Genomic DNA, 23,995 nt, shown 5'->3' with positions numbered 1-23,995 from the left:
GGGAGGCAGCAGTGCACGGTCATCAAAGATGGGCATTTTCTCTGGGCTGAGAGGCTGACAGGGCCTGTTTCCTTTGGATTGCAGATCTGTGGAGCATCTCCAAACCCTCCTATTGGTTCAGAATCAGCTCCCGGGTGGTTTTGTCCTAGATTTCCTCTCAGGCCAAATGATCATACGTGTGATTGAGATCTTGCTGTGTCATTGTCTCCTGTTAATGGGAGTCTGAGTAGCAGCCATGCTTCATAGGTTATAAGCTTTGTGCTGTACACATAGATTAGCCTCACCTGTGTTTGTCCTGTCTCTGGGAGAATAGTGCCTAGAGTGTGCACTATTTTGTGCCTGGTTTCTTCACTCAGTATCATCCACAGTGCTATGTGTAATGAGGAAATTTGCAACAATACATTCCAAAAAAATGTGGAAAATGAAGGCAACACTGTTGAGTTGTTCAAGTCAAATGACTCTCCTTTATTCTGAGATCATGTTCTTCCATCTATCTTGCAATAAAATATGCTGGCAGTTTGGTTGGGTTTTGTTTTGTTATTGATACATTTGTTTAAAAAATAAGTAGATAGATATAGATACAGACATTTGTATATTTGTGCCATGGTTAATGGACAGCTCCTCGTGACCCTAGGGTGTCAGAAGAGCAGCATTTCTGGCCTCTGAAAGTCTGAACAAGATTGAAGTCTGACCTTGTCGTGGAGTCTCTGTGGTGGATGGAGTCCAAGCTCTGGAGCGTGATTGTGCACATTGGGCTCTGGGTCACAAACCCCACCCACAGCTCGAGGGCCACCTGTGGCAGCAACACTCTGGGCAGCAGGCAGAGAGTACATGTGACCTCCATTCTTCAAAGTCCTGTCAGTGCCCTGCAAGGGCTTTTGTTTACTGTCACATTTTTCTTCCCCTTTCTTTGTCCACATTTACCATCAACACCATGAGAATTGCTGGAAGTTCCCTCATTAAAAAAGGTGGCTACCTGAGGCCCAGTCATTACTATTTCTGAGAAGGACAAAACAACAGAGCCTCAGAATGGGCCGATCCCATTTCTTGGTCCCGTCCACCCTGACCTGACGCAGTGCTTTCTTTCCGCAGCGGCCGCAGAGGCCTCCCTCCAGCTCCCTCTGGAAAGGTGGTGGGTTCAGTGAGAATCCAAGTGATGGGTGCTGTCAGTGGGTCGGTGTGAACAACGTCCAGCAACCTTCCTGGGCCAGCCAGGGCCTCGTTTTGCTTTGGTCTGAAAGAGATTTTTGTTTTCCGGTGAGAACAGCCCCAGCCTGGCTGGGTGCCAGAGGCAGCGGCAGGAATACAAACACTTTCATGTGACAGACCCCGGTGGAGAGGTGTGGGCCTGCCAGCAGTGGGCCCTCCCCTGCCGCTGCTCCTTGGGAGGCGGTGATTTGCATATTCCCCATTCATCTTGGCCTTGAAAAGGAGGCCTGCGTTCTCAGTCCTCCGGACCAGCTGAGGGCTGGGCTGCTTGAGCCTGGTTTTAACTCTGTGGATGCCACCGGCTCTCACCGGTCAACAGCAGGCCTTGGCGGCTGGAGGGTGGTGAAAGGCAGCAGCTGCTGTGTGGCCCTGGCCTCCAGAGGGATGACTGAGGAGGTGGCAGGGTCCCACTGAGCAGCACAGGCTTCTGCTGAGCGGAGTGAGGCTCAGATTTGTTTCTCCTTGTGCCATTCAGAAGAGGAACTTTGTCAAAGTATGAGGAAGCCAGAAAATTAAGGTGTTTATCAGAGTCCCAGAAAATTTGCCTTTAACCAAAAGCAAAACTCCCTTTTCTCTGCTCATTGTCATTCCTGCAAAATAACAGTGACCCCTGGAATGGTGGGTATAGGCGCCTTATTGGCTCCTGGCTGCAGCAGGGGTCCCTTTGGCTGGGATCTGGAAGGACAGCTTGCCTGGGACACTTTGGCATCCTAAAACCCCAAGGTGCTAGGTCAGGTGAGCGGATGGGTCCTGTTAGCTTGTGGCTGGGACTTCAAAAGCATGAGGCTATATATAGTACATATCACCATCTTTTTCCCTCTGCAGCTAAATGCTATCTTCCCAGCCTCGCTGCCTCCTTCCCAGGAGCCCCAGCATCTAGTAGGCTCTTTCTAGGACTCTGTCCCCTTCTCAGAACTCTCCTTCCCGCCCTGTTCCTGATCTCCTTGCTCCCCGTTCCTGACTGAGGATATGTCTTAGGTTCTGTCTTGTGAATCTCCCCTCCCCCTGCCCCAGCAGGTTGTCCCCAGTTGCTCCTGAGGGAACAATTGGGCAAAAGCAAATCCCTCTGTTGCTCTCCCCACCTCAACGACCCGAACCGCATCTCAACAGAGCCCTCCTCCCTCCTGCAAGGTGCTTCCCCCTCGCTGGAGGTGGTTACATCCTGTTTCCCCTGTACCCTGGCCACCTGCAGTTGAGCTCTGACAGCATGGCCCTGCCTGGAGCAGCCCATGTTCTCTTTCTGAGCTTGAGCCTGTAGGGTTTGCATTGTGTCCTCAGTTTGGGCCAGTGATGGAAATGAATCACTGCTCCTGAGGCCAGGACACTGGTTGCCCTAACCTAGACGGGCTGGGAGGGGAAAGGATCATGTTGCAGCCACAGGATTTGGCTTCCTGCACAGTGGGGCCTGGCCAGGGGGTGTCCTCTGCTTGTGTAGCACTCATTGGCCCTTGCCACTGTCCCTAGGGTTCTGCCTGCCATCCCAGGGCTTGGTGTGGCAGGAAGGACGATGAGGCCAAGGCTCATCCACACCGTCAGTCCTAGTCTTCGTCCCCTGGAAATATTTCTAAAGGGAGCGTTGCCACTGTCATAACCTCTGCTGTCCCTCCTCGTTCTGAGAATTTTGTCAGGCCTGATTCGTGGTAAGGACAACTTTTATCTCAGAGCTCGTGAAAGACACTGTTTCTCTTTGCTCCTCTGCTCTCAAGGCTATTTGTATTTTTAAGTGTCTGAAAGTATTGTTTGAGCCTGGCTTCTTGGTGGTGTTGTCAGGACTGTGGGCCCACGTTCCCTGACCAGGGCTTAGGGTGAGTGAGATTCTTAAGAGGTGCTGGCCTGAGGATGGGGGCGGAGGGTGCTGGGGGCTGCTTCCCACCCCCAGTGAATTGCTGGAGGGGAGGCATGTTCACGGTGGGGTCGGGCTATTGAGACAGGGGCCCTGTGCAGTGGTCAGGCACAGCCAACTTTAGTTAGGCCTTTCTACATTCAAGAGGCTTAAGTAAACCTTCAGAGCTATAATCAGGCTCCTCAGGGAGGTTCGGCAGGCGAGCCACCCTGTAACCCAGCAACCCTGAATCCTGGGCCCGTCTCTCTTGGGGGAACATGGGGTGGGTCTCACCTGGCAATTCCCAGCTCGGGGATGCCCTTGACCCCATGTCTGCCCCAGTCGTCTGTGGTTCTGTGACTCTAATTAAAACCCAGGAGGAAGGTGGAGAGAAAGCCCCTCTCACAGCACAGACAAGCGTGAATCCCTGTGTGGATGGGGTGGGGGCCAGCTGAGTGTGGGCTGCTGTGTTTGTGTCTCTACAGATCAGGGTCACACAGGTGTGATGGTGAGATTTGTGCTTTTCTTAACCTAGTACCTGGGCCACACACTTCCTGGGGCAGCACTGCTGGGCCGTAACTCTCTGCCTCTGGCACCCTGTGTGGTTTTCCGTCAGCCAGGACCTTGGTTGTGTCTACTGGATTTTCTGCCCCAGAAGCTGCCCTGAGAAGGATTAAAGGAGGCTTTCGTCTTAGTTAACAACATCTCTGAAAGTATACAGAGAAAAGTAAAGGTCCTGCCAAGAAGGAAGGAAAAGGGGCTTTGGGGGCTGAGGGTTGGTCCTCAGGCATTTGTGCATTTTAAAGCTTCCTCCAGGTGTGTTGCCAGAGGCTGGGGCCTGGGGGCCCAGGCAAGCTTTTGCCAAGTTCCAGGTTAGTGCTGCTGAGGCAGGAAGCTCTCTGCGCGGCCCACCTGCCCCAGATGGTGGGGTGAGCAGTGGAAGCCCTATCAGCCCCAGGGAAGGTGTTGCAAGGCCTGCGGGCTCTAGAGTTTCCAGGCAGGTTATGAACACAGCTCTCGAGAGGGAGCTCAGAGTGCTGGGCCGCGACCTGGGGCGGTCTTGCTGCAGAGGAGGCGGATGGTGTTGGGCAGACAGCGGCCCTGTCCTGGAAGACTTGGAAGCACCGGTTGTGAGTAGGGCCTGGGAGTGGTGAGCTGGGTCCTGCAGGCTGGACCTGCCTTTTACTCTCCACAGCGGCTACCATGTGCCTGCTGTGAGCCCAGCCACACCCTGGCCTTGGAAGTAGGAGTCAAAAAAGGCCGTACGCAATCACCACCCCAACTCCTCACCCAGTGGAGAAATCTTGCAGGAGTGAGGCCCTGGGTGTCCTGGGACCTCACTGTCCCAGTCTGTCTGCCAGAGGCGTTGAGGGAGTTTGGGGCTCAGCTTTGGTTCCAGCAGGCCTGGGTGTGGATTCTGGCTCCAGGATGGCCATCCCCCTGGCAAGCCAGGAAAGCGTCTCTCAGGGCAGGCTTTAAGGAGGGGCTGGTGTGCTGCCCTGGGGTCTGTGGGGGAGCTAAGCCATTATCTTCTACCTGCTGACCTTGGTGCTTGGTCTGGAGTGTCCCCACTGCCCAGAGCATCTCTGAGCAGATGTTTTATCTGGGACTGTGCCTAATCTCCTTCCTCTCCCCGAGTAGACTGGTTGTGACCTTGTGGGGTTGGGGGGTGGGGACAGCCCCTGGAAGGTGCTGGAGGAGATTCCTGGGCAACGGTGCAGGCCGCCCTGGGCACCAGGGATCTGGCCTCTCCACGCCCGCTTCCACCATTCCCACCACCCCTACCGCTGTGCGGCCTGCAGGTCCCCAGCCCACGGCTGAGGGCCTGGCCCTTAATCAGTGCCACAGATAGTTGTGTAAGAAGACTTTGTCCTTAGGCAACCCTTCTGACGAATTCCTCTCCAGGACTGAAGACAGGGTAGGGGTGGGGAGAAGCAGAGGGGTGTGAACTGAGGCTCTTGCAACCTGGCAGAGTTGGGGTTAAGGCTGGGTTGCTTGCCTCTGAGCTGATCTGAGCCAGCACTACCCCGTGTGCAGATGCAGGGGAGGGGCAGCGGGGGGCCTGGAGGGGCCAGTGGCTCCCCATAGAGCTGTTCTGTGCCCGGGTCCCTGCCAGACCTGCTGCCACAGCTGCCAGGGAGCCTCTGCCACCACTGCTAGAACCTCTACCACCAGCTGGCTTCTCAGAGCAGGCATTTGTTGCCATCGGCTGACCCCAGGAGGGCAGACCTGGGGCAGGGCCTTCCACTTTTGAGCTTTGATCAAGATGTGGTAAGCTCTCTCCCTAAACCCCACGCATCCTTCATAAAGGGAGGCTGGTACTAGTGGGACCAGCTCAGCTGCCTCCCCAGTGCCAGGAGCCTGCTGGAAAGGTAGGATGTGAATGCATGTAATTTTGCAAGTTGTCTTTGAGCCCTTTTGGCTGGCAGAGACAGAGTTACTGCTTCAGCTAACTTCTGTCTACTGAATGTCTCCCTTACTGCATGCCTGGTACCTTATTCTCTGTCCATGAGATTTTTGATATGAGGCTAGAGGGGTAAAGTGACTTGTCCAAGGTCATACAGCTGTCAAGAGTATGAGTCAGGATTTGGACCTGGGTCAGTCCAGCACAAGAACTTCCCTTTGGGCCCTTTCCCTGACTTGTTTGCTGGGGACCCTGGCCCCTGGGAGGTTATGATTTCATTTCAGAGCTCTTCACTGGGAGTTAAGGAGGTTCTTTAATGATCTGCTGGCTTGCCTTGTGCTTCCCCATTTCTGAAGCCCTCAGAAGTTTGCACAGACCCGGAACCCCATTGCAAGGACCCCCACCTGCCTCCAGGCTGATACAGAGCGAAGCTGGTGTGATTCTAAGGGGAGGGAAGAATCTGAGGATCATGGAGGGTCTCAGTGCCAGCATTATGAGTTTGAATTTTTGTCCTAAGGTAGGAGGGAGCCAGGTAAGGTTTTTGAGCCGCGGCATGATATGGTTATGTCTGTGTATCAGGAACATAACTTTGGTATCAGTGTAAACACTGGTTAGAGCAAGGAGACCTGTGAGGAGATTGGTGTGGGAGTCTGGACAGCACTTGGTGGTGGCTGGACCAGGCCAGGCCAGGAGGCTGGAGAGGAGTGGTCACGTTTGGGAGGTGTTTAGGAAGTAGTCCTGATAGAACCATCTTGCTAGATCGTGAAGGTCTAGAGTCAGGAAGCTGGACCAGCAGAGGGCTCTTGGAGTGGAGCCATGGGTCTCAGGGCCATCTCCACTGGAAATGTGCCCTGTGGCTCTGCTTCTGCCCCCTTGAAGTCAAAATACTTCTGACCAGGGCCCCCTTCCTCCCATTCTCTCCCTTCCTGGGTTTTGACAGCTATGCCTCTCACTACCCACCTTCCATGTGCCCTGAACCAGCCTGTGCCACCACTTGGTATTCTGAACTGGTCTATGCCCAAGGCGAAGGCATAGGATGTGCTAGAGGAGAAGAGGCTAGTTGATGCTGAGGGCTGGGTACCCCTGCCAGGTGAATATTTACAAACACTCATAGCTGCTTTCTTGGCAACACCAGCACCACTGATTCCCTTGGGTGCTGTCCCCCTCCCCCATGCCCCCTGTGCCCCATGCTGCTGCAACCAAGAGAGCCTCCTGGGGGCATGGAAGGAGGCAGCCATGGCTGGGACCCCAGGGACAGAGAAGGAGAGGAGGTCAGAAGAGGCCAAGGCCCTGTGAAATAATGAGATAAGACCAGACTCCCAGGCCCAGGCTCTGCTCAGCCCCAAGCCAAAGGCCTGGTGGCACAGGCTGGCTCTGAGGTCCATGTCCTCAGAGGACCTGAATTTGCAGCTCTCCACTCCAGTGGCTCCCGGCGGTCTGAAGGGCATCTCACGGTATGTGCAAGCACCCGTGACTGTCTGAGGTTGGCAAGCCTGTACGAATGACAACCTCTGGTTGCTGCCCAGCCAGGAAGGGGCACAGGCTCAGCCTTAGGACTAGAGGAGCTGCAGTCACTTCAGACGCCTCCTTAGGGGTGGACACCTAAATAGAAGCCTGAGGAGGAGTGGGTAGCCAAGCCTTTTTCCCACCACCCTCCAGTGTCCTAGGCGAGTGGGCTTCCTGGAAGAGAACCCAGCCATAGGAGGACGGCAAGTTCATAAGGTGAGGCCAGGAGGGAGCCCACCTGTGGTGTGTGCGTGGTGAAGAGCAAGTGACTGGCCTGACTGGCGGAGCCCTGCTTACGGGCTCTGGTGGCCCCTACCCCCTGCAACCTGCCTGAGCTCTTCTGAACAGGCCTGAAGATGGTTTTCTGTGGGTTCAGCACTACTGCAGAGGAGAGCATGGGTTTGGGTATGGATCGTACAGTGTAGGCAAGGGTTAGGGTTGCGCTGCAACACAAGGCAGTGGTTTGAGAGGCCATAGTCGTCTGGGGCTCGAGTCCTGGCTCCCTTGCTTGCTCACTGTGTCCCTGTGAATGGCAGGTAACTTCTTCAGTGGAGTCTCTATGTCCTCACCTTATAATGAGTACGTGGAGCTGTCATGAGGATCGAGCAGTGCAGTGTGTAGGCATGGGCTCCCACACACTAGCAATTCAGGAAGTTTAGGCAAGTTCTCTTCTTCCCTCTCCTGGAAACTGTGATACTTTGGTGATGGCCGAAAGCTCTGCACATCTGGGAAACCAGCCTCAGACTTGTGGCACTGACCCTCGTACAAGATTTCATGGGCTCAAGACTTTATTTCCTGAGAGACTATATAGTTTGCTAAGTGCTCCATGGTCTCCCTCAGCTCCAACCTTTGCATATTTGCTTCCCTCTGCTTGGGACACCCTTTCCTCTTTATCCTTCAGTCTCAGCATCAATACCACTTCCTGCCAGAAGCCTGCCCTGACTCTCCGTACCTGAGTTGGGCATCTTCTCTGGTTCCCCATGCACAGCCCAAACGGCACTCACGGCACTGCCTACTGCCTCATGTATTTCCCCCGTAAGATTGTGGGCAGGCCCACATCTGGCTTGTCCCAGTGCCCAGCACTGAGCTAGCTCAGAGCAGAGGCCATATGAGAGTCTGCTAGGTGAATGGCTAGGTGGATGGGTGGGTGGGTGGATGCCTTGGCCATTCTTGTCTGTGTTCTGTGACAACCCCAGCATTGCAGCCAGTGCCCACTTTTGGCTTAGGGCCTGTGAGCAACTGCCAAGGGCTGGGGACTGGAGGTAGTAAGGCATCCTTCCGGGGTTTTCTCTAAAACTTTTGGGACCACGTACTTGAGCCTTAGAGCTGAGCCAGGACTTCTTGGGCCTTGGCTTCCTAGCCCATGGAGTCAGTTCAGTCCATTAGAGGAAACCTCACTCAGCTCTCAGAGCTCACCCCAGGAGCTGGTGGGCATATCTAGATTTTCCACTATGTAGTGAGTCATTTATCTGATGGGCCTGGCTGTGACTTAGTCTGCCATTTGCAGCTTAAGGAAGTAAATCTCCCAGGAAAGCCAGCTGGCCTCCTGCCAAGCGTCTTCCCCAGAGCAGCTTTCCTTGGTGAATTCACTGCGGTCCATAGTCTGCCCTCCGCTGATGCAGAACCTTAATTTGACCAGTATGCCAGGAGTGGTTTGTTTCTGTGGGATGGCCTCAAAACTGATCCCGTTCAAGGAGGCTGCTGGTAAAACTGGATCTCCGCCTCAGGGACTCAGTGAGAGTGCTCTGGCTGGCTGGGGGCTCACTTCTCTCACCCAGAGCCTGTAGGTGGTTGATGAGTGTTCCCCGGACTCAGACAGCCTGTCGTGCCACCTGTAGAGCATAAACTCCTGTGGGTCCGTACTACCTGGATTCGGCCACCTCTGTCCAGTGGTTATTCCTACCTGGACTGAGCAGCCTCCTTGGTCTGACAGGCATACCTGTAGCCATCTCTTTAGTCCCAGCATGCCTCCAGCTATGCCAGATCCAGTATGAGGAGCTTTACATGCCTGAGTGATAATGTCCCCATTTTAAAGATGGGGAAGAAGAGGTCTAAAGAAGTGGGGTGTGCTCGACCTAGCATAGCTCATAAGTGCAGGAGAAGGGACTTGAACTCCGGAGCTTTGCCTGCTTTCTCTACAATGGCTTTGCACAGCCTTGACCTTATTTTTGGTGTGGTGATGTTACAGTTCAGCACAAATGCCACTTATTGGGAGTTCAGCGGACCTCTCTTCTCTCTTCTCAAAATTGCTGTTTGGCTCATATCCCGTGGCTGCAGAGTAGCTGTTGTTGGGTTTCTCATTCTTTCCCAAGAAGGAAAACAACAGCCATGCTCCCAAAGGTTGGGGATGGAAGGCCAGTGACTGTCAGCCTGGAGCCCACACAATCCTCATTGAGCTGGCAGACCTATAGGTGTCATGCAGCACTTCTAGCTTTAGGCCCTTCAGGTGGACAGTAACACCAAGAAGGCCCCAGTGGGGATAAAGTATCCAGCTGGCCCTAGGCAAAGTGCAGACAGACCCCTGAGCCCTGCTGGTCATGTGTCTGTTCTGCCAACACTACCTAGCAGCTAACAGGAGGACATGGTAGCACTTGGGGACTTCCCTCTTTGGACCAAATTCAGTCACCAGTGCTTCTCACAGAAAAGCTCCCACTGCCCACCTCAGGGCATCCTCCATGTGCCCCTGTAGGCCCACTGTGTCCACTTGGACTGCAGTGGGTGAGCGTGGCACCCAGACCACCATATGCAATGTCATGAGAGATTCTCGTTATCCCTAGGAGTGCACACAGCACTTTGCTGAGCCCTTTCTCTCCGAGCCTTCATTCCTTTCCCTTCCCACCAGCTTACCTCCTGCTCCCCTCTGGCACCTCCTTTTTCCTCTGGACATTAGCAGATGGGATCCCAGGGAGGACAACACAGGCCTAGTTAATGGTGGGGCTAGCTCTTCTTCTTGGGTCTTGGTCTGTGGTGGTGCAGAGCTGCAGTGCAGTCTGGGGTCAGAGAACAGTGCCCGGACCTCACCCTGGCTGCTCTTGGGATCTCTGCTATTCCTCAGAAAGATGGCCCCAGCATTACCTCTGGCGCTGGCAGGCCTTTGGCTACAACTTTTCTTCAGGGAGACCCCATGGTGGGCCAGGATGTGGGCCTAAGGGGACTCTGCTGTGTGTCATCCACTGGACCCTTGTCAGGTAGGTCATTGTCCTCAGATCTCGGGGGCAGGAAGTGTCTGTCAGGGCTGTTCTGTGGGCTCTGCCACCTTGCTTTCTCTGGGTCCCTTAGGGTGAGAGCCTGGTGCTGGCAGCTTTGAGGTGGAGTGGAAGGAGTTTGCATCCCTTCACCCCCCGTCGTTCTGGGCACTGTGCTAGGCACACCTGCTGCCCCTCTGTCCAGTCCACGTCGCAGGAGCAAGGATAAGCAAAATTCTATGACCACACAGGAGAGGCAGTACACCCGGGCCCTAGGGCTCAGGAGGTGTTAACTCCAGAGCTGTCAGAGCACGCTCTCTATTCCTGAAAGATGTGGAAGTACATGTCAGGCAGGGCCCAGGCCCTGAGTGTATGTTTCTCAGGAAAACTGGGCCGGATGTCTGACTGTCAGGTATGACTGCTAAGGGCTCTCTGGCCTGTCACCGGGAAAGGCCCTTCCAGGCACCCAGCTTTCAGCATACACTGTGTTGCACCAGGAGCCTGTGTACCCCAACTCGTTCGAGGCCTGGCCAAGATCACTGTGTCGCCTGTGACGCAAGACAGGTGGGAGGAGAGGCCCAGTACTGCTCCCTTGCCTCCTATCAGGGCTCCTCCTTCACCTGCCTCTTGTTTCCTGCAGAGTTCATCCTCTCGCTTCTGGAGAAGATGCAGACTCAGGAGATCCTGAGGATGCTGCGGCTGCCCGAGCTAGGCGACTTGGGCCAGTTTTTCCGCAGCCTCTCAGCCACCACCCTCGTGAGTATGGGTGCACTGGCTGCCATCCTCGCCTACTGGTTCACTCACCGGCCAAAGGCCTTGCAACCACCGTGCAATCTCCTGCTGCAGTCAGAGGAGGTGGAGGTGAGCAGGGTGTGAGCAATTGGGCTGTGGGAAGTAGTAGGCGGGGGACAGGCACCTTGAAGGAAGAAGCCAAACTTATGGCTTATTTGACCTCAGATGGCCCAGAGAATCTCCGTTTCTCCCGGCAGCCAGCCAGTAAGCCCAGAAGTGCCCCTGGGCAGGCTATCCTACTAGATGCTCCTTCTGCCTCTCCCAGTAACTAAAGCCTGGGCAGAGACTGACCTTGGCTTTGCCCTGGGCCTCTGGTTTGCCTGCTTCTTGGGTAGGGGACCTTGGCTTACAGTTGCCTCAGTAGGTGGTCTAAGCATGTGCTCAAGGGGCTGCCAGGTAAACTCCCTCCCAGATTCTCCCTGTGCCCAACCCTGGTCTGGAACTGGGACCCAGAGCTGAGCCCACCCAGGGCCCTGCCCTCCCAGAGCACATGGACTCACAGGTAGAGCCACTGAGGGAAGAAGGGATGGTGGCCCAGCCTGGACAAGCGTGTTCCAGGCTCTGTCTAGAAGGACCAGTAAGATTTCTTTCTTAAGTTTATGGAGTTTATTTTGCCTTTTTAAAGAACTTGAATTCCATTTATTTTGAATAGATGATATAGTCACACAGTTCAAAAGCAACCAAAGGACATAGACTGAAAAGCTTCCACCTTCTTCCCCTTGCGTCTAAGTTCTCTTCCCCTGAGAATTGTGTTAGCACTTGTCCACAAGCAAATGTATAGATGTCTGCCCACTTTTAAAATGATAACATACCGCATACACTGTGCAGCACCTTGCTTTTGCTCTCGATGGTATGTCGTGCAGGTACCGATCAAAAGCGTGACAGAGTTTGGCCTGGTGGGAGAGGGCTCAGGTCGAGATAGGGCTGGGATCTTTAGGGCGTTTTTCCAGCAGAGGGAATGATGTGTGCAGAGGTGAGAGTGTGTGATAACACACCTGGTGCCTTTGGGAAATGGCGATTCATGTGGTGTGGCTGGGAGGTGGAGAGGGGCTGCGGATGCGTCAGTAGCCTGTGGTTACCAGCAGCCGTGGGTTTGCAGGCTGGCCGTGCCTCTTACTAGCCTGATGGTCCTCGGCTGTTTCTTAACTCTCTGAGCCTCAGTTTCCTCATGTGTCAAGTGGGCAATAAAAAGAGTATCTGCTTCCTAAAGTTATGGTAAGGATTTGGTGAGATGATGCAGAGAAAGCACTAAGATGAATTATTTTTGGTAAGCTTACAGTTACAACTCATCTGGAGAGGCCAGCAAGGACAAAGCCCCATTAACTGGGCAGGGACCCTTGGAGATGGACAGCCTGGATTTATTTGAGGCTGTCAGTAGTAGGAGAGACAGGGCCAGTTTTTGCTGTGGCTTTGGCAGGGGCAGGCATGAGGAGGCAACTGGGGCTTCTGGGCTGGAGGTGACAGTGGTCTGGATGGGGTCAGGTTGAGCACCACAGAGTGAGTCGCCTCACGGGTCTGGCTGGGAGGACAGGGCATGGACACAGCTAAGGTCTCCCTTCCTGGGGAGGATGGAGCCCTCCCTTGCTTCATCCCCCAGGAGTGTAGGAATCTGGAGTGACTATAGTGAAGGAGGAAAGGAGAGTGGTAGGAAATGAGATAAGAGAGGTAAGAGGGGCCCAGATCATAGAGGGCCTGGTAGCATTTACTCTGTGTGCTACACGGTAGGAAACAATTCATATCATGTCACTCACCCTGGCTTAAAATCCTTGCTTGCTCCCCGTTGCCCTCAACCTAAAGCTCAGACTCCTCACCTTGATCTGGAGCCTTTCTGGCCTCCTCCATTTACCACTTGGAGTGGCATGAATTGCCTACAGTCTCCCAGGTGCCTCCTGCCCCATGTGTTTGCACTCCCTGTTGCCTCTGGTGAAACTGCCATTCCTTGTTCCTCATTCTTCCCAGTAAATCCTTTTGTTTTTAAAAAAATTTTTTTCTATTTCTTTATTTAATTAATTTATTTATTTTGGCTGCGTTGGGTCTTTGTTGCTGCGCATGGGCTTTCTCTAGTTGCGGCAAGCGGGGGCTACTCTTTGTTGCAGTGCGAGGACTTCTCGTTGTGGTGGCTCCTCTTGTTGCGGAGCACAGGCTCTAGGCACGCGGGCTTCAGTAGTTGTGGCACATGGGCTCAGTAATTGTGGCTCGCGGGCTCTAGAGTGCAGGCTCTGTAGTTGTGGCACATGGGCTTAGTTGCTCTGCAGCATGTGGGATCTTCCCGGACCAGGGCTCAAACCCGTGTCCCCTGCATTGGCAGGCAGATTCATAACCACTGCGCCATCAGGGAAGCCCCCTCTTTGTATCCTTCAAAACCCAGCTCAGCAGCCACTCTCTGACATACCTGCCCACTGAGCCCCTTCTGTCACTGGCACACAGCCTCTTGCTGTCTCATTTCTGTGAGTGCTAACCAGGTCTGACTGTATCTGTCCCCAGATTCCCACAGAGGTCCTGCATGGGCCTGGTGCTCAGGAAGCACTGGCCAAACAGAACTTTCCACTGCAGAACAGCTGAGTGCTGCCTGTGGTTTTGACTGTTGGCTCTGTTTCTGTCACATTTTTCCTCAGACCTGATGTTCCAAGAGGGGTAGCGGACCATGGGCCAGCCCAGTGCAGCCCAAATAGTGCTCAGAGAAGAGGTGGAGCCGTGATACTGGAGAGTGCTGGGTTTGGGGAGCCTGAGGAGGGGTGGCATGTGGAAGGGAAAGAGGCAGGAGAAGCCCAGCTCCTTTCCCCCGCCCCCCAGCACAGATGGTGTTTGCTACAGTCCCACTCTGGATCCATACTACTGAGGGCCCGGGCATCTACTACGCCATTCCCTCCACCGCCTTCTAGGCCTCTTTTCCCATCCAGTCCTCCAACTCATCACACTGTTATGTGAATGATGGATGGCAGCCTTCTTAGCTAAAGACAGCTCCCAAGTGATTCTTAACCTACGTGCATAGCAGCAACACCTTTGCAGGTTGGTCCTGATGCAAGGGGCAGCCTGACTCTAGCCAGCACTCCCCACTCTGCTGTATGAGTGAACCACGGGTGTGTATGAACAGTAACTGAAGATTCTGGGCATTTAGTGTATGCTGCCTGCTGTGTGGGTATGTGTGTGGGAGACCAGTGTACTGGGCCCCTGGGCATGAGCCGCCTGTGTTTGAGTGTGGATGCATACAGGTCCAGTGTGTACAAGCCACGTGTACATGAATGTGTGTGGAGTTTGTGTGTGTACAGCCCAGGTGCGTGTAGGCCACGTGTGTGAGTGCACACAGAGTGTGTCCCAGCTCCAACTATGTGGCCCAGGTGTGTATCCAAGCCATGTACAGCCTGGTGCATGCTGGTGCCCTCTCCTGATACCCCTGCCTGCCTGCATCAGCCAGCTTCTCTGGCCTGTGCTTGGCTCATAGGACAGTGGTGGGGCCCGGCGATCCGTGATAGGGGATGGCCCTCAACTGCTCACCCACTACTATGACGATGCCAGGACCATGTACGAGGTGTTCCGCCGTGGACTTAGCGTCTCAGGTGAGAGGGGCCATGGGGGTGTGGAAGGGCTGTGGCAGGGGTTGAGCAGGTGCAAGGGTGTGGGTGAGCAAGCATGGTTCCAGGGGTATGGCAGGCGAGTCATGCCCAGGTTCAGAGGAGAGAAGCCATTCTTGGCCCTCCTGCCACCCAGACAAGTAGCTGCATTATGAGGCCAAAGGGCTGACCTCAGCTTTATTACAGCCCTGAGAACTGCTGACCTTAAGCTGTCTCTTTGCTCATATTCTATATCTCCTATTTGCAGCCCCTCGTGAGCCTTGAACTAGCAGGCTACTGGCTGGCATGGTTCTGAACCTGAGCCTCCGAGATGTCTGGGTGACCCATGGCGTGGGGTGAAGGGAGTTGTCACAGAGAGGCAAACTGCCACCTCTGGCCAGTGGCCCCCAGGTCTCCATGTCTTCTTGGGGCTGCATCACACAGGTCATTGTGGGAACTAGCGCTGTGTCAGTTCCCATTCTTGGGCCTTCCTGATCTCCCTGGGGAGATGCCATGCTTGTGCACTTTAGGCCTTCTTGGACTTCAGCAGGTTAGACAGACAGCTGGGGAGCAGTTCATTTGGCCCATGCACCGCCTCCCAGGATGGGATATTGATCCAGGTGTCTGATGGGCAGGTTCAGTGGCTCCCACACCCTGCCCTCCTCCCTGGCACAAGGCCTGCTTATCTCTATGTAGGGAATGGACCCTGTCTTGGCTTCAGGAATCCCAAGAAGCCTTATCAGTGGCTGTCCTACCAGGAGGTGAGTAATAGAAGACAGGCCCCACCCTGTCCACCCACACAGACCTGGCACTTGGCGGGGTGGGGGGGGCTTGTGGGCACCCTGGAGGCTCTCAGAGAGTCATTTTTTTCCTTGCCTGGACTGTCTGCCAAACTCCAGGCAGCAACCTCTCAGGACTTCCAGCATCACTGAGTAGGGAGTTGGGGAGCTCCCTCAGACCTTGGAAATCCCCCCTAGGGATCTCCCTTCCCTGATGAAGAGTCCTTGTTTTCCCATCACTGCCCCATGTTTGTGTGCAGGTGGCCGACAGGGCTGAATTTCTAGGGTCTGGACTTCTCCAGCACAATTGTAAACCATGTACAGATCAGTTTATCGGCATTTTTGCACAAAATCGACCAGAGGTGAGCACCTGCCTTAACTGGTTTTAGAAGCATCAGTGGAACACAAGCTTGGGTACCGTAGAACAGCTCTGCTCCCGCTGTCTGTAGGGCCTGGGACAAGAGGAAAACTGGAGATCGTTGGTCCGTGCCATCCCCCACTCCCTTGGCTCTGTCCCTCATCAGGGCTGGACATTCCAGCCAAGTTCCATCTACACCCTACCTAGCTGTCCAAACAGTGGCTCCCTGAGCCATGGGGGAAGAAGGATCTGGGGAAGAAGGCCATGCAAACCCTGGAGGTGGGCCTGGGGTTATTTCGAGTCCCGTAATTCCCTGGGGCAAGCAAGTTTAGAAGACCGTTGGGGAGCAGGCTCAACGGGTCAGCTTTATGGATCCCTTGCCTTGTGCGGAGCGCTCTCGGCACAGGACCCCGATCAGGGAGCCCCGTGCCTAAGGCCTGAGGGCAGTGCAGCCCTGCTGTCTGCTCTGTGCTCCCCCTTCCCCCCAACCTGTGTGTCCCCACAGTGGATCATCGCAGAGCTTGCCTGCTACACATACTCTATGGTGGTGGTCCCGCTCTATGACACCCTGGGCCCAGGGGCAGTCCGCTACATCATCGACACAGGTGAGCCCAGCTGCCCACTCCTGCCCCTGGCAGCCAGCCCCACCTCCTCCTCCCAGCCCTTTTCAGCTTATGCTGATTGTTTGACACTAGTAAGTACTTTGCTTCTGCTCTCAGAGAACACTGGGGGCTTCCACTTTGGCCCTTGAGTTGGCTTCCTGAGTCCAGCTGTCCCCAGTTGGACTTCACCCAAAGGCTCCTTCCACAGGGTAGGGCTGCCAAGAAGGAGACTCTGTACCAGCCTCCACGTAGGGCTGCCAACCCTCTGAGTTCACTTCAGCTTGAGGAAGATGCTGTGGGGTGGTAAATATCTCAAACAGACCAGGGACGATGGGGGCTGAGCCTGAAGAAAAGGAATGCTTGGAATCTACCCCGGGAGACTCCCTAGTCTTCTGCCCTTGGCTCCATCCAGGCTCTGTGCACTTTCCTCTGGACACAATACATGTCCCACATGGCCTGTCGTATGTATTTATTTACACACAAGCTTATCATGTGGCACACACAGCCCATGGTTCCACTGCCTGGCATGTGCTGCCCACGGTCACAGCCTGTGCCCGCACAGCCTGACTCTCCTTGGTGGTCCCTGCAGCCGACATCAGCACTGTGATCGTGGATAAACCTCAGAAAGCCGTGGTTCTGCTGGAGCACGTGGAGAGGAAGGAGACACCAGGGCTCAAGCTGATCATCCTCATGGAACCATTTGAGGAAGCTTTGAAAGACAGAGGGCAAGACTGCGGGGTGGTCATTAAGTCCATGCAGGCTGTGGAGGTGAGGGTCTGCTTCTGGGCTGTTTCCTGGCCACAGCTGGTTGGCCGCTGAGCCAGAGCTGCCGGTTATCTGCCCGTCTTATGCCCTAGGATGGATGTCTTGGGCCATCAGGGTGTGTCAGGGTTCAAACAGGGCAGGCTTCACAAGGGCTGGTGGTGGGTAGTGGGGTTGGTACCCACAGGCATCCTCTTTGAGATGGGCTCAGTTATTTGGCACAGTTAGTGACACAGGCACCAACAGGTAGATGGTGGTGCCAGCCTGCCCCAGAGCCACACCCACAGCCTCCGGAGCCTCCTCATTTCCAGCTAACAGCCAGCCTGTCTGAGCCTGAGGACTGTAGTAAACTTGAGGTCCAGAAGTCTTGGAGAGGTTCTTGCAGTTGTGTCCCAGACCCCCAGCAGCCAGCAGAACCAATTTTCCTTTGCATGGCCTCCGCAGAGACATTAGGCTGGTGGCAGCTTATGGCCTGCTGGAGTGACCCAGGACATCCTCTGGGGCCTCAGGCCTTTTGCTCAGTAGCAGCTGACCCCCACTGTGCCCTCCTGGATCTAGGCCTGTGGACCCTCCATTTCTCCTCCTGTCTCCCTGTCTGCTCTTAAATGTACCCACAAAGCCATGGAGGGCCTGTGCCCCTCCATGGCTTTAGGGGCCACACCTAAGCTGGCAGCCCCCATCTTCCCCTCCAGCCCTGACCACTTAGTTGCAAGCCCGGGCCACCTAGCCACTGTGTCTTGAGCATGCGTCTAGACGTACCGTGGGCCCCTCAGGCTGTCTCCCCCTTGTGCATGTGCACAGTGCTTAGCCTCTTCCTGGGCCCCAGGCCGCTGTCTGGGATGCATGGGTGGCCAAGGCCTGGATGTGTATCTGAGGAGAGACCGCTGAGGTGGTGTCTCTGCGCGGGCCACATCTGGGCAGGGAGTCTGGGACTCTGGGCTTGCTGCGGGAACAGGGCGTACTGTGCTGAGTTTATTTTGATTGATTAGAACTCTCAAGCATTTAAAAACAGTGTTTTCCTCTTCCAGGACTGTGGCCAGCGGAATCACCACGTTCCTGTGGTAAGCTCATCTGCCAGCAGGTTTTGACTGAGCACTATAGTGTCCAGGGCACGTCCTCACAGACTCCCTCGCTGTGCACAAGGCTCAGTAGAGGGGCCAGAGTAGCAGCTCTGTGTTAATAAGCAACTCAGGAAATGTCCCCTTGGGGCACCCAGGACGACCTGGAACGGGAGTCAGACATTGGGAGGGAGATAAAAGGGCAGCCAATCCTGGACACCCTTGGGTCTCCAGTAACTTTTTCTTTGGGAGGTCTTATGTTTTCCCTTTCGATGTAGCAGTCTCTCCCGAGGATGGGATGGACAGGAGCAGCAACAGACTCGGAAGCGGACCCCTTGTAGCATCTGCTGTCTTTGTTCATCTTTGCTCTCTGAACTTTTCTGTGTGTCGGCCCCGAGTGATCCTCCCTGGACTCGAGTCACCAGGGAGGGTCACAGCCCCTGGGAGGGTCTTATAGGGGCTGTGAGCTTTCTAACCAGGCCTCTTGCCTCCAGCTCCCTCTGCAGCTCAGCTCTTCCCGCTCTCACCAGCCTGTGAGCTTTCTCACACACAGGCCTCAGCAGGTCAATCCCTGCTTCCCAGGGCCCTTCACCATGAGTAGCCCCTGGTATGTCCCCACCTCTACACACTGTGCCCCAGCCTTAGAGAGCTGCTCTCTGGCCCCGCAGCATGCTGTCTCTTGTGCCTCTGACAGTGCCCAGGCTGGTTCCTCTCCCAGAATGCCCACCGTCACTTCATCTGGAGAGATCTTGCTTGTCCTTCAGTCTCAACTCATGTCACCTCCTCCGGGAAGCCATCCTCTACATGCAAGTGGTCATGGTGGGCTCCTCCTGGTGACCCCAGGACTATGTGCACAGTGCCAGGGCAAGGGCCTGATGCAGAGCAATCTTAGTGACAGAGTGGGCAGCTCAGTTCTTGGGTTACATTTTCCGTTCCCAAGCCTAAACCCAGACACTTGGGAGAAAGTGGGAAGGAAGGAGGAAGTGGGTCACATTCCCTAGAACGGTGAGATCTTTGATAGAGGCCTAGGTATGGCCGCTGCAACCCAATCCCATTAGAATTCAGCTCAGCCTCAAGTAGGCGAGGCAGCAGGAGCAGGTGTGAGGTTGGTGGGACAGATCGACGTCCATGTCCAGTTAGGTTTCCTTGGTTTTTCTTCCTCTTTCCTGGGGACTTGCCTGCTCACCTTTCCAATGACAGCATGCAGGGCCATGCACATGTGCTGACACATGCCTGCACCCTCACACAGTGCACACACGGGGGTGTGCTCAGAGGGGCTGGCTGGTGGAGGAGCCCAGGCTGGGCACACAGGGTCTCTGTAACACACTCCTCTTCTCACCTCTGCAGCCCCCGAAACCCAGTGACCTCTCCATTGTGTGTTTCACAAGCGGCACGACAGGTAAGCAGAGGCTCCTAGCCCACCAGCCAGGGCCACCTGCACCTTTCCCTGGCAGCTTTGGCAGAATGACTGACACGTCTCCGGCACCCTCTGTGGGATGGGCTGAGCCTTGTCCTGTGCCTGGCTCCAGACACTGGGTCCTTCCTGCTGCTCCCAGTGGCCAACGGAGGCAACATGGGGCGGCTGGAAGTGAATGGACGGTGTGGACTGGGGGTGTCTGGGGTGGGGTGGGTGCTACAGACTTCCTGGAGCTGGGGCCAGAGGTGGGCTGGGCAGCTGGGGCACGTCATTACTCGGAGGAGGGACTCTCACTCCTCTGCTTTCCTGCCCCTGCCTGGACTTTGTGTCAGGGACTGGGGAAGGAGTGTGGGATTTGGTGTCTGAGAGCCTGGTTTTAAGTCCCACCTCCACCACTTGCTGGGGGGCCATGAGCCCCGCTGCCACCACTGTCCCCAGTTTCTTTCTTTCTTTCTTTTTTTAATATTTATTTATTTGGCTGTGCCAGATCTTAGTTGCGGCACACGGGACCTTCAGTTGCAGCATGAGGGATCTAGTTCCCTGACCAGGGTTAGAACCCGGGCCCCCATGCATTGGAGCATGGAGTCTTAACTGCTGGACCACCAGGGAAGTCCCTGTCCCCATTTCTTACCTGGGTGGTTAAAGGTGCCAAGTTGGAGGTGGGGAAGTGTGTGAAAGGGCAGTGCAGATGATCTGGGGCAAGATAATCTGCACAGATGATCTATGCCGTGGGCAAGGCTGTCAGGGAGAGAAAATGATGCAGTCCATGCCCGGTGCTGACAGAGGAACACGTGCATCAGTGTCAGTGAGAACAGCCAAGGAAGGCTTCCTAGGGGAGGCAGAACGCACCTGAGGACCACGGCTACAGGCACAGTACTTTGCAGCCTGCAGTGGCCCGTTCACCCTATCACTGTGTCACTGGGGCCTCAGCACGACCTGTGAGGCAGGTGGGGTGGAGACTATCCAAGGGGACACCAACAGCAATTGGAGGCAGAGGCCTTGTGCCCTGTTCTCCCATTTCACAGCCCAGTGCTCTCCCCACTGCTGCCTCTTCATCTCATCTGATGACTCGGGAAGTCACTTGCCCTCGGCCTGAAGGGGCAAGAAGGTTCCAGCCTGTTTTCCAGACCTAGGGCTGGCCTACCTTGATGATAGCTCTTGATGGGCAGTGACCTGGAGTTCCCCACGCCTTCCACAGATGGAGCCTCCAAGGCAGTTGGCAGATCCTTGACCAGCCCCCCAGGCAGGATAATCCTTGTGGGTAGATCACGATAAGCATGATGTTATTGAATCAGAGTGGGTTTTTGCCATTAACTCAAGTGGGTCTGAGAATTTCCACCTGACTGCTAAACCCTGTCAGGAGAGAAATAACACAGCCTTTGCTTTCCAGGAGCTGACATCCAGAGCCAGCCCAGAATTCAAAAATGCTCTTCAGGTTTTTGTTGCTTTTTGTCAAGAGTTTCACAATGTGAAATTTTGGTGACATGTCCCTCCACCCTGGGTTTGGGGGCAGGTCACTACTGCGGCCTTTAGCTTTGGACCCTTGCTGTTCAAGAGTGCCCCCTGGCTTTTTTTTTTTTTTAACATCTTTATTGGAGTATAATTGCTTTACAATGGTGTGTTAGTTTCTGCTTTATAGCAAAGTGAATTAGTTATACATCTGTTCCCATATCTCTTCCCTCCTGCGTCTCCCTCCCTCCCACCCTCCCTATCCCACCCATCTAGGTGGTCACAAAGCACCGAGCTGATCTCCCTGTGCTATGCGGCTGCTTCCCACTAGCTATCTATTTTACGTTTGGTAGTGTATATATGTCCATGGCACTCTCTCACTTTGGCACAGCTTACCCTTCCCCATCCCCATATCCTCAAGTCCATTCTCTAGTAAGTCTGTGACTTTATTCCCATCTTACCCCTAGGTTCTTCATGACCTTTTTTTTTTTTAGATTCCATATATATGTGTTAGCATACGGTATTTGTCTATCTCTTTCTGACTTACTTCACTCTGTATGACAGACTCTAGGTCCATCCACCTCACTCCAAATAACTCAATTTCGTTTCTTTTTATGGCTGAGTAATATTCCATTGTATATAGATGCCACATCTTCTGAGTCAGTTAGTCACAGCTGCTGCCCCTGGATCTGGAAAAGAACTTGATGATGCAGAAATGTGTTGTTGCCTAGCTGCAGAGGGCAGGCCTCATGTCCAGTGCTTTTTCAGCCCATGGAGTCTCAATTGGAAGCTGAGCCATCCTGCCCAGGCTCTATGTGGTAGAAGCAGAATGTATGGAGGCTAGAAAACAGGTTGTGATTTGCTGCCCAAACCTCCCACTCCAGCGGTGTGGCTGGTGCCAGGGCAGAGCTGGGGGAGTGAGCAGGCCTCTTACCTGACGTTACCCTGCTTGGCTGCACGTGTGGATTTCCTTGGCATTAGCCTAAGCCTGTGCTGTGCCTCTGGTAGCCATCCTCTTGTCCAGCACATCACAGCTGTGGATACAGCTTCCCTTCCATAATTGTCCTGGCCTCAGCTTCATCAAGAGCCACATCGTTCTTTCAATGAGGAAAGATGGAAAATATGATCTGAATCTGACATTTGAATCATGATTCTGGTGAGATCATTCTGGGAAGATTTTTCTCTTGATGTGTGATGGAAACATATGTGGAAATTCCCAGAATAGGCCAGTGCTTTGGAGCCACTAGTTAGGGCAAGAAGGCCCTGGAGGAGGTGAGAGCTTGGGGTTTGTCTGTACTCAGGGATGGCTAATGGGTGGGTGTGTGGTTGGTTGTTCGTTTCAGAATAACCATCAGCTGGACTGAAATCAAGCTGCCCTCTCCAAATAAAAGATAATTTGTGGGTATAACGTAGCCCAGTCTGGGGACTTGGGCCCCATGAATGATAGTTCAGATGTATCTTTATGTGTTCATGTGCTACCCTCCCTTCCTAGAGAAGAAAATACAGTGGTCTTTTATTTTATTATTTATTTATTTATTATTTATTTATTTTATATATTTTTGGCTGCACTGGGTCTTAGTTGAGGCATGCGGGATCTTCACTGAGGCATGCGGGATCTTTCGTTGTGGTGCACAGTCTCCTCTTTAGTTGTGGCATGCGGGTTTTCACTTCTCTAGTTGTGGTGCACAGGCTCCAGGGCACGTGGGCTTAGTTGCCCTGCGGCATGTGGGATTGAACCCACGTCCCCTGCATTGTAAGGCAGATTCTTTACCACTGGACCACCAGGGAAGTCCCTACAGTGGTCTTTTAAAACATATCGTTCTTAGTCTATGGGTTTTTAGCATTCTTTTTCTAATTTATGTAGATTCATTCATTCAGCTCATTTATTGAGCATCCACTATGCATCAGACCTAGTGTTGGAGGCTGAGGACACAGGGATGGACAAGACACGACCCTGCCCTCATGAGCACACAGCTCATGTCATGAGGCAGTTCACTGCCTCGAGGGTCTACATCCCAGGGTACATGGAGTGCTAGGCCACCAAGAGGTCAGGACAGCGGGACAGAAGGGATTTCAAATCTAAGCAGAGTCTTGAAGGATTGGCAGCTGGAGGAGAAGAGGAGGAAGGGCATTCTCAGCAAAGGGAACAGCATGTGCAGAGGACCAGCAGCAAGAAAGAAAATGTTTCTTTGAGGGAGAGTCGACTGAGGAAAAGAGAGGTCTGGTTGCAGGGCCTGGGAATCCTGACAGGAGAGGAATGATGGGGGTAGGAGTTCCAAATAAAGGCTGAGCAGGAGCAGCCAGAGAGGCTAGAGGAGAATAGAACCTGTCAGCATTGTCGATGGCTAAGCTGTACCCATAGGATGCTGCCACAAAAACACCTGCTGGTGCTCCTGAGACAGGGGAGGTTGGAAGCAGAAACTGATTATGATGGACTGAGGAGTGGATGGGAGGTAAGGATGTCAACTCAGCAAGTGTGGACAATTCTTTTTTTTTTTTTTTTTTTTGGCGGTACGCGGTCCTCTCACTGTTGTGGCCTCTCCCGTTGCAGAGCACGGGCTCTGGACGCGCAGGCTTAGCGGCCATGGCTCACGGGCCCAGCCGCTCCGCGGCACGTGGGATCTTCCCAGACCGGGGCACGAACCCGCGTCCCTTGCATCGGCTGGTGGACTCTCAACCACTGCGCCACCAGGGAAGCCTGACAATTCTTTTAAGAAGCTTGGCTGTGTCACCAAAAGGCATGCTCCATAATGTTCCCAGCAACACGATTTGAAAAGTCAAAGTCTGGAAACAACTCAAATGACCCTTCAGCAATAGAATGGTATATCTGCAAATAGAAAATTATATACCTTAATGTTGAGCGAAAGAAAAAAGGCACAAAATATTGTATGATTTCTTTTTTTTAATAACAAAGTGAATCAGTTATACATACACATATGTTCCCATATCTCTTCCCTCTTGCATCTCCCTCTCTCCCACCCTCCCTATCCCACCCCTCTAGGTGGTCACAAAGCACCGAGCTGATCTCCCTGTGCTATACAGCTGCTTCCCACTAGCTATTGGTTTTACATTTGGTAGTGTATATATGTCCATGCCACTCT

At 54.0% G+C, this 23,995-nt stretch overlaps 1 protein-coding gene across 9 annotated transcripts in view; it reads left to right on the top strand.

Moving 5' to 3' along the window:
* Positions 1–23,995, top strand: part of ACSL6 (acyl-CoA synthetase long chain family member 6) — a 62,611-nt gene that overhangs the window by 7,232 nt on the left and 31,384 nt on the right. For 6 of the 9 annotated variants that reach the window (XR_003792645.1, XR_003792644.1, XM_029216510.1 and 3 more), the window contains exons 2-9: positions 10,767–10,987; positions 14,361–14,475; positions 15,166–15,230; positions 15,509–15,610; positions 16,112–16,211; positions 16,798–16,976; positions 17,999–18,031; positions 19,376–19,427. Coding sequence is in view for 7 of the 9 variants with exons in the window: in XM_029216510.1 (XP_029072343.1) it covers positions 10,767–10,987; positions 14,361–14,475; positions 15,166–15,230; positions 15,509–15,610; positions 16,112–16,211; positions 16,798–16,976; positions 17,999–18,031; positions 19,376–19,427 (867 nt within the window). In the remaining 2 variants the exon portion in view is untranslated. Of the gene's footprint in view, positions 1–2,708; positions 2,850–6,966; positions 7,158–10,766; positions 10,988–14,360; positions 14,476–15,165; positions 15,231–15,508; positions 15,611–16,111; positions 16,212–16,797; positions 16,977–17,998; positions 18,032–19,375; positions 19,428–23,995 lie in introns of those variants that run through there. The other 3 variants (XM_029216515.1, XM_029216514.1, XM_029216516.1) reach the window with 3 other exon arrangements.

This window comes from Monodon monoceros, unplaced genomic scaffold (assembly GCF_005190385.1).
Source record: "Monodon monoceros isolate NGI ecotype Baffin Bay Population unplaced genomic scaffold, NGI_Narwhal_1 Super_Scaffold_12, whole genome shotgun sequence".
Classification (NCBI taxonomy): Eukaryota; Metazoa; Chordata; class Mammalia; order Artiodactyla; family Monodontidae; genus Monodon; species Monodon monoceros.
Note: the sequence above shows the minus strand (reverse complement) of the source record. Positions and strands in the feature narration are given on the sequence as shown.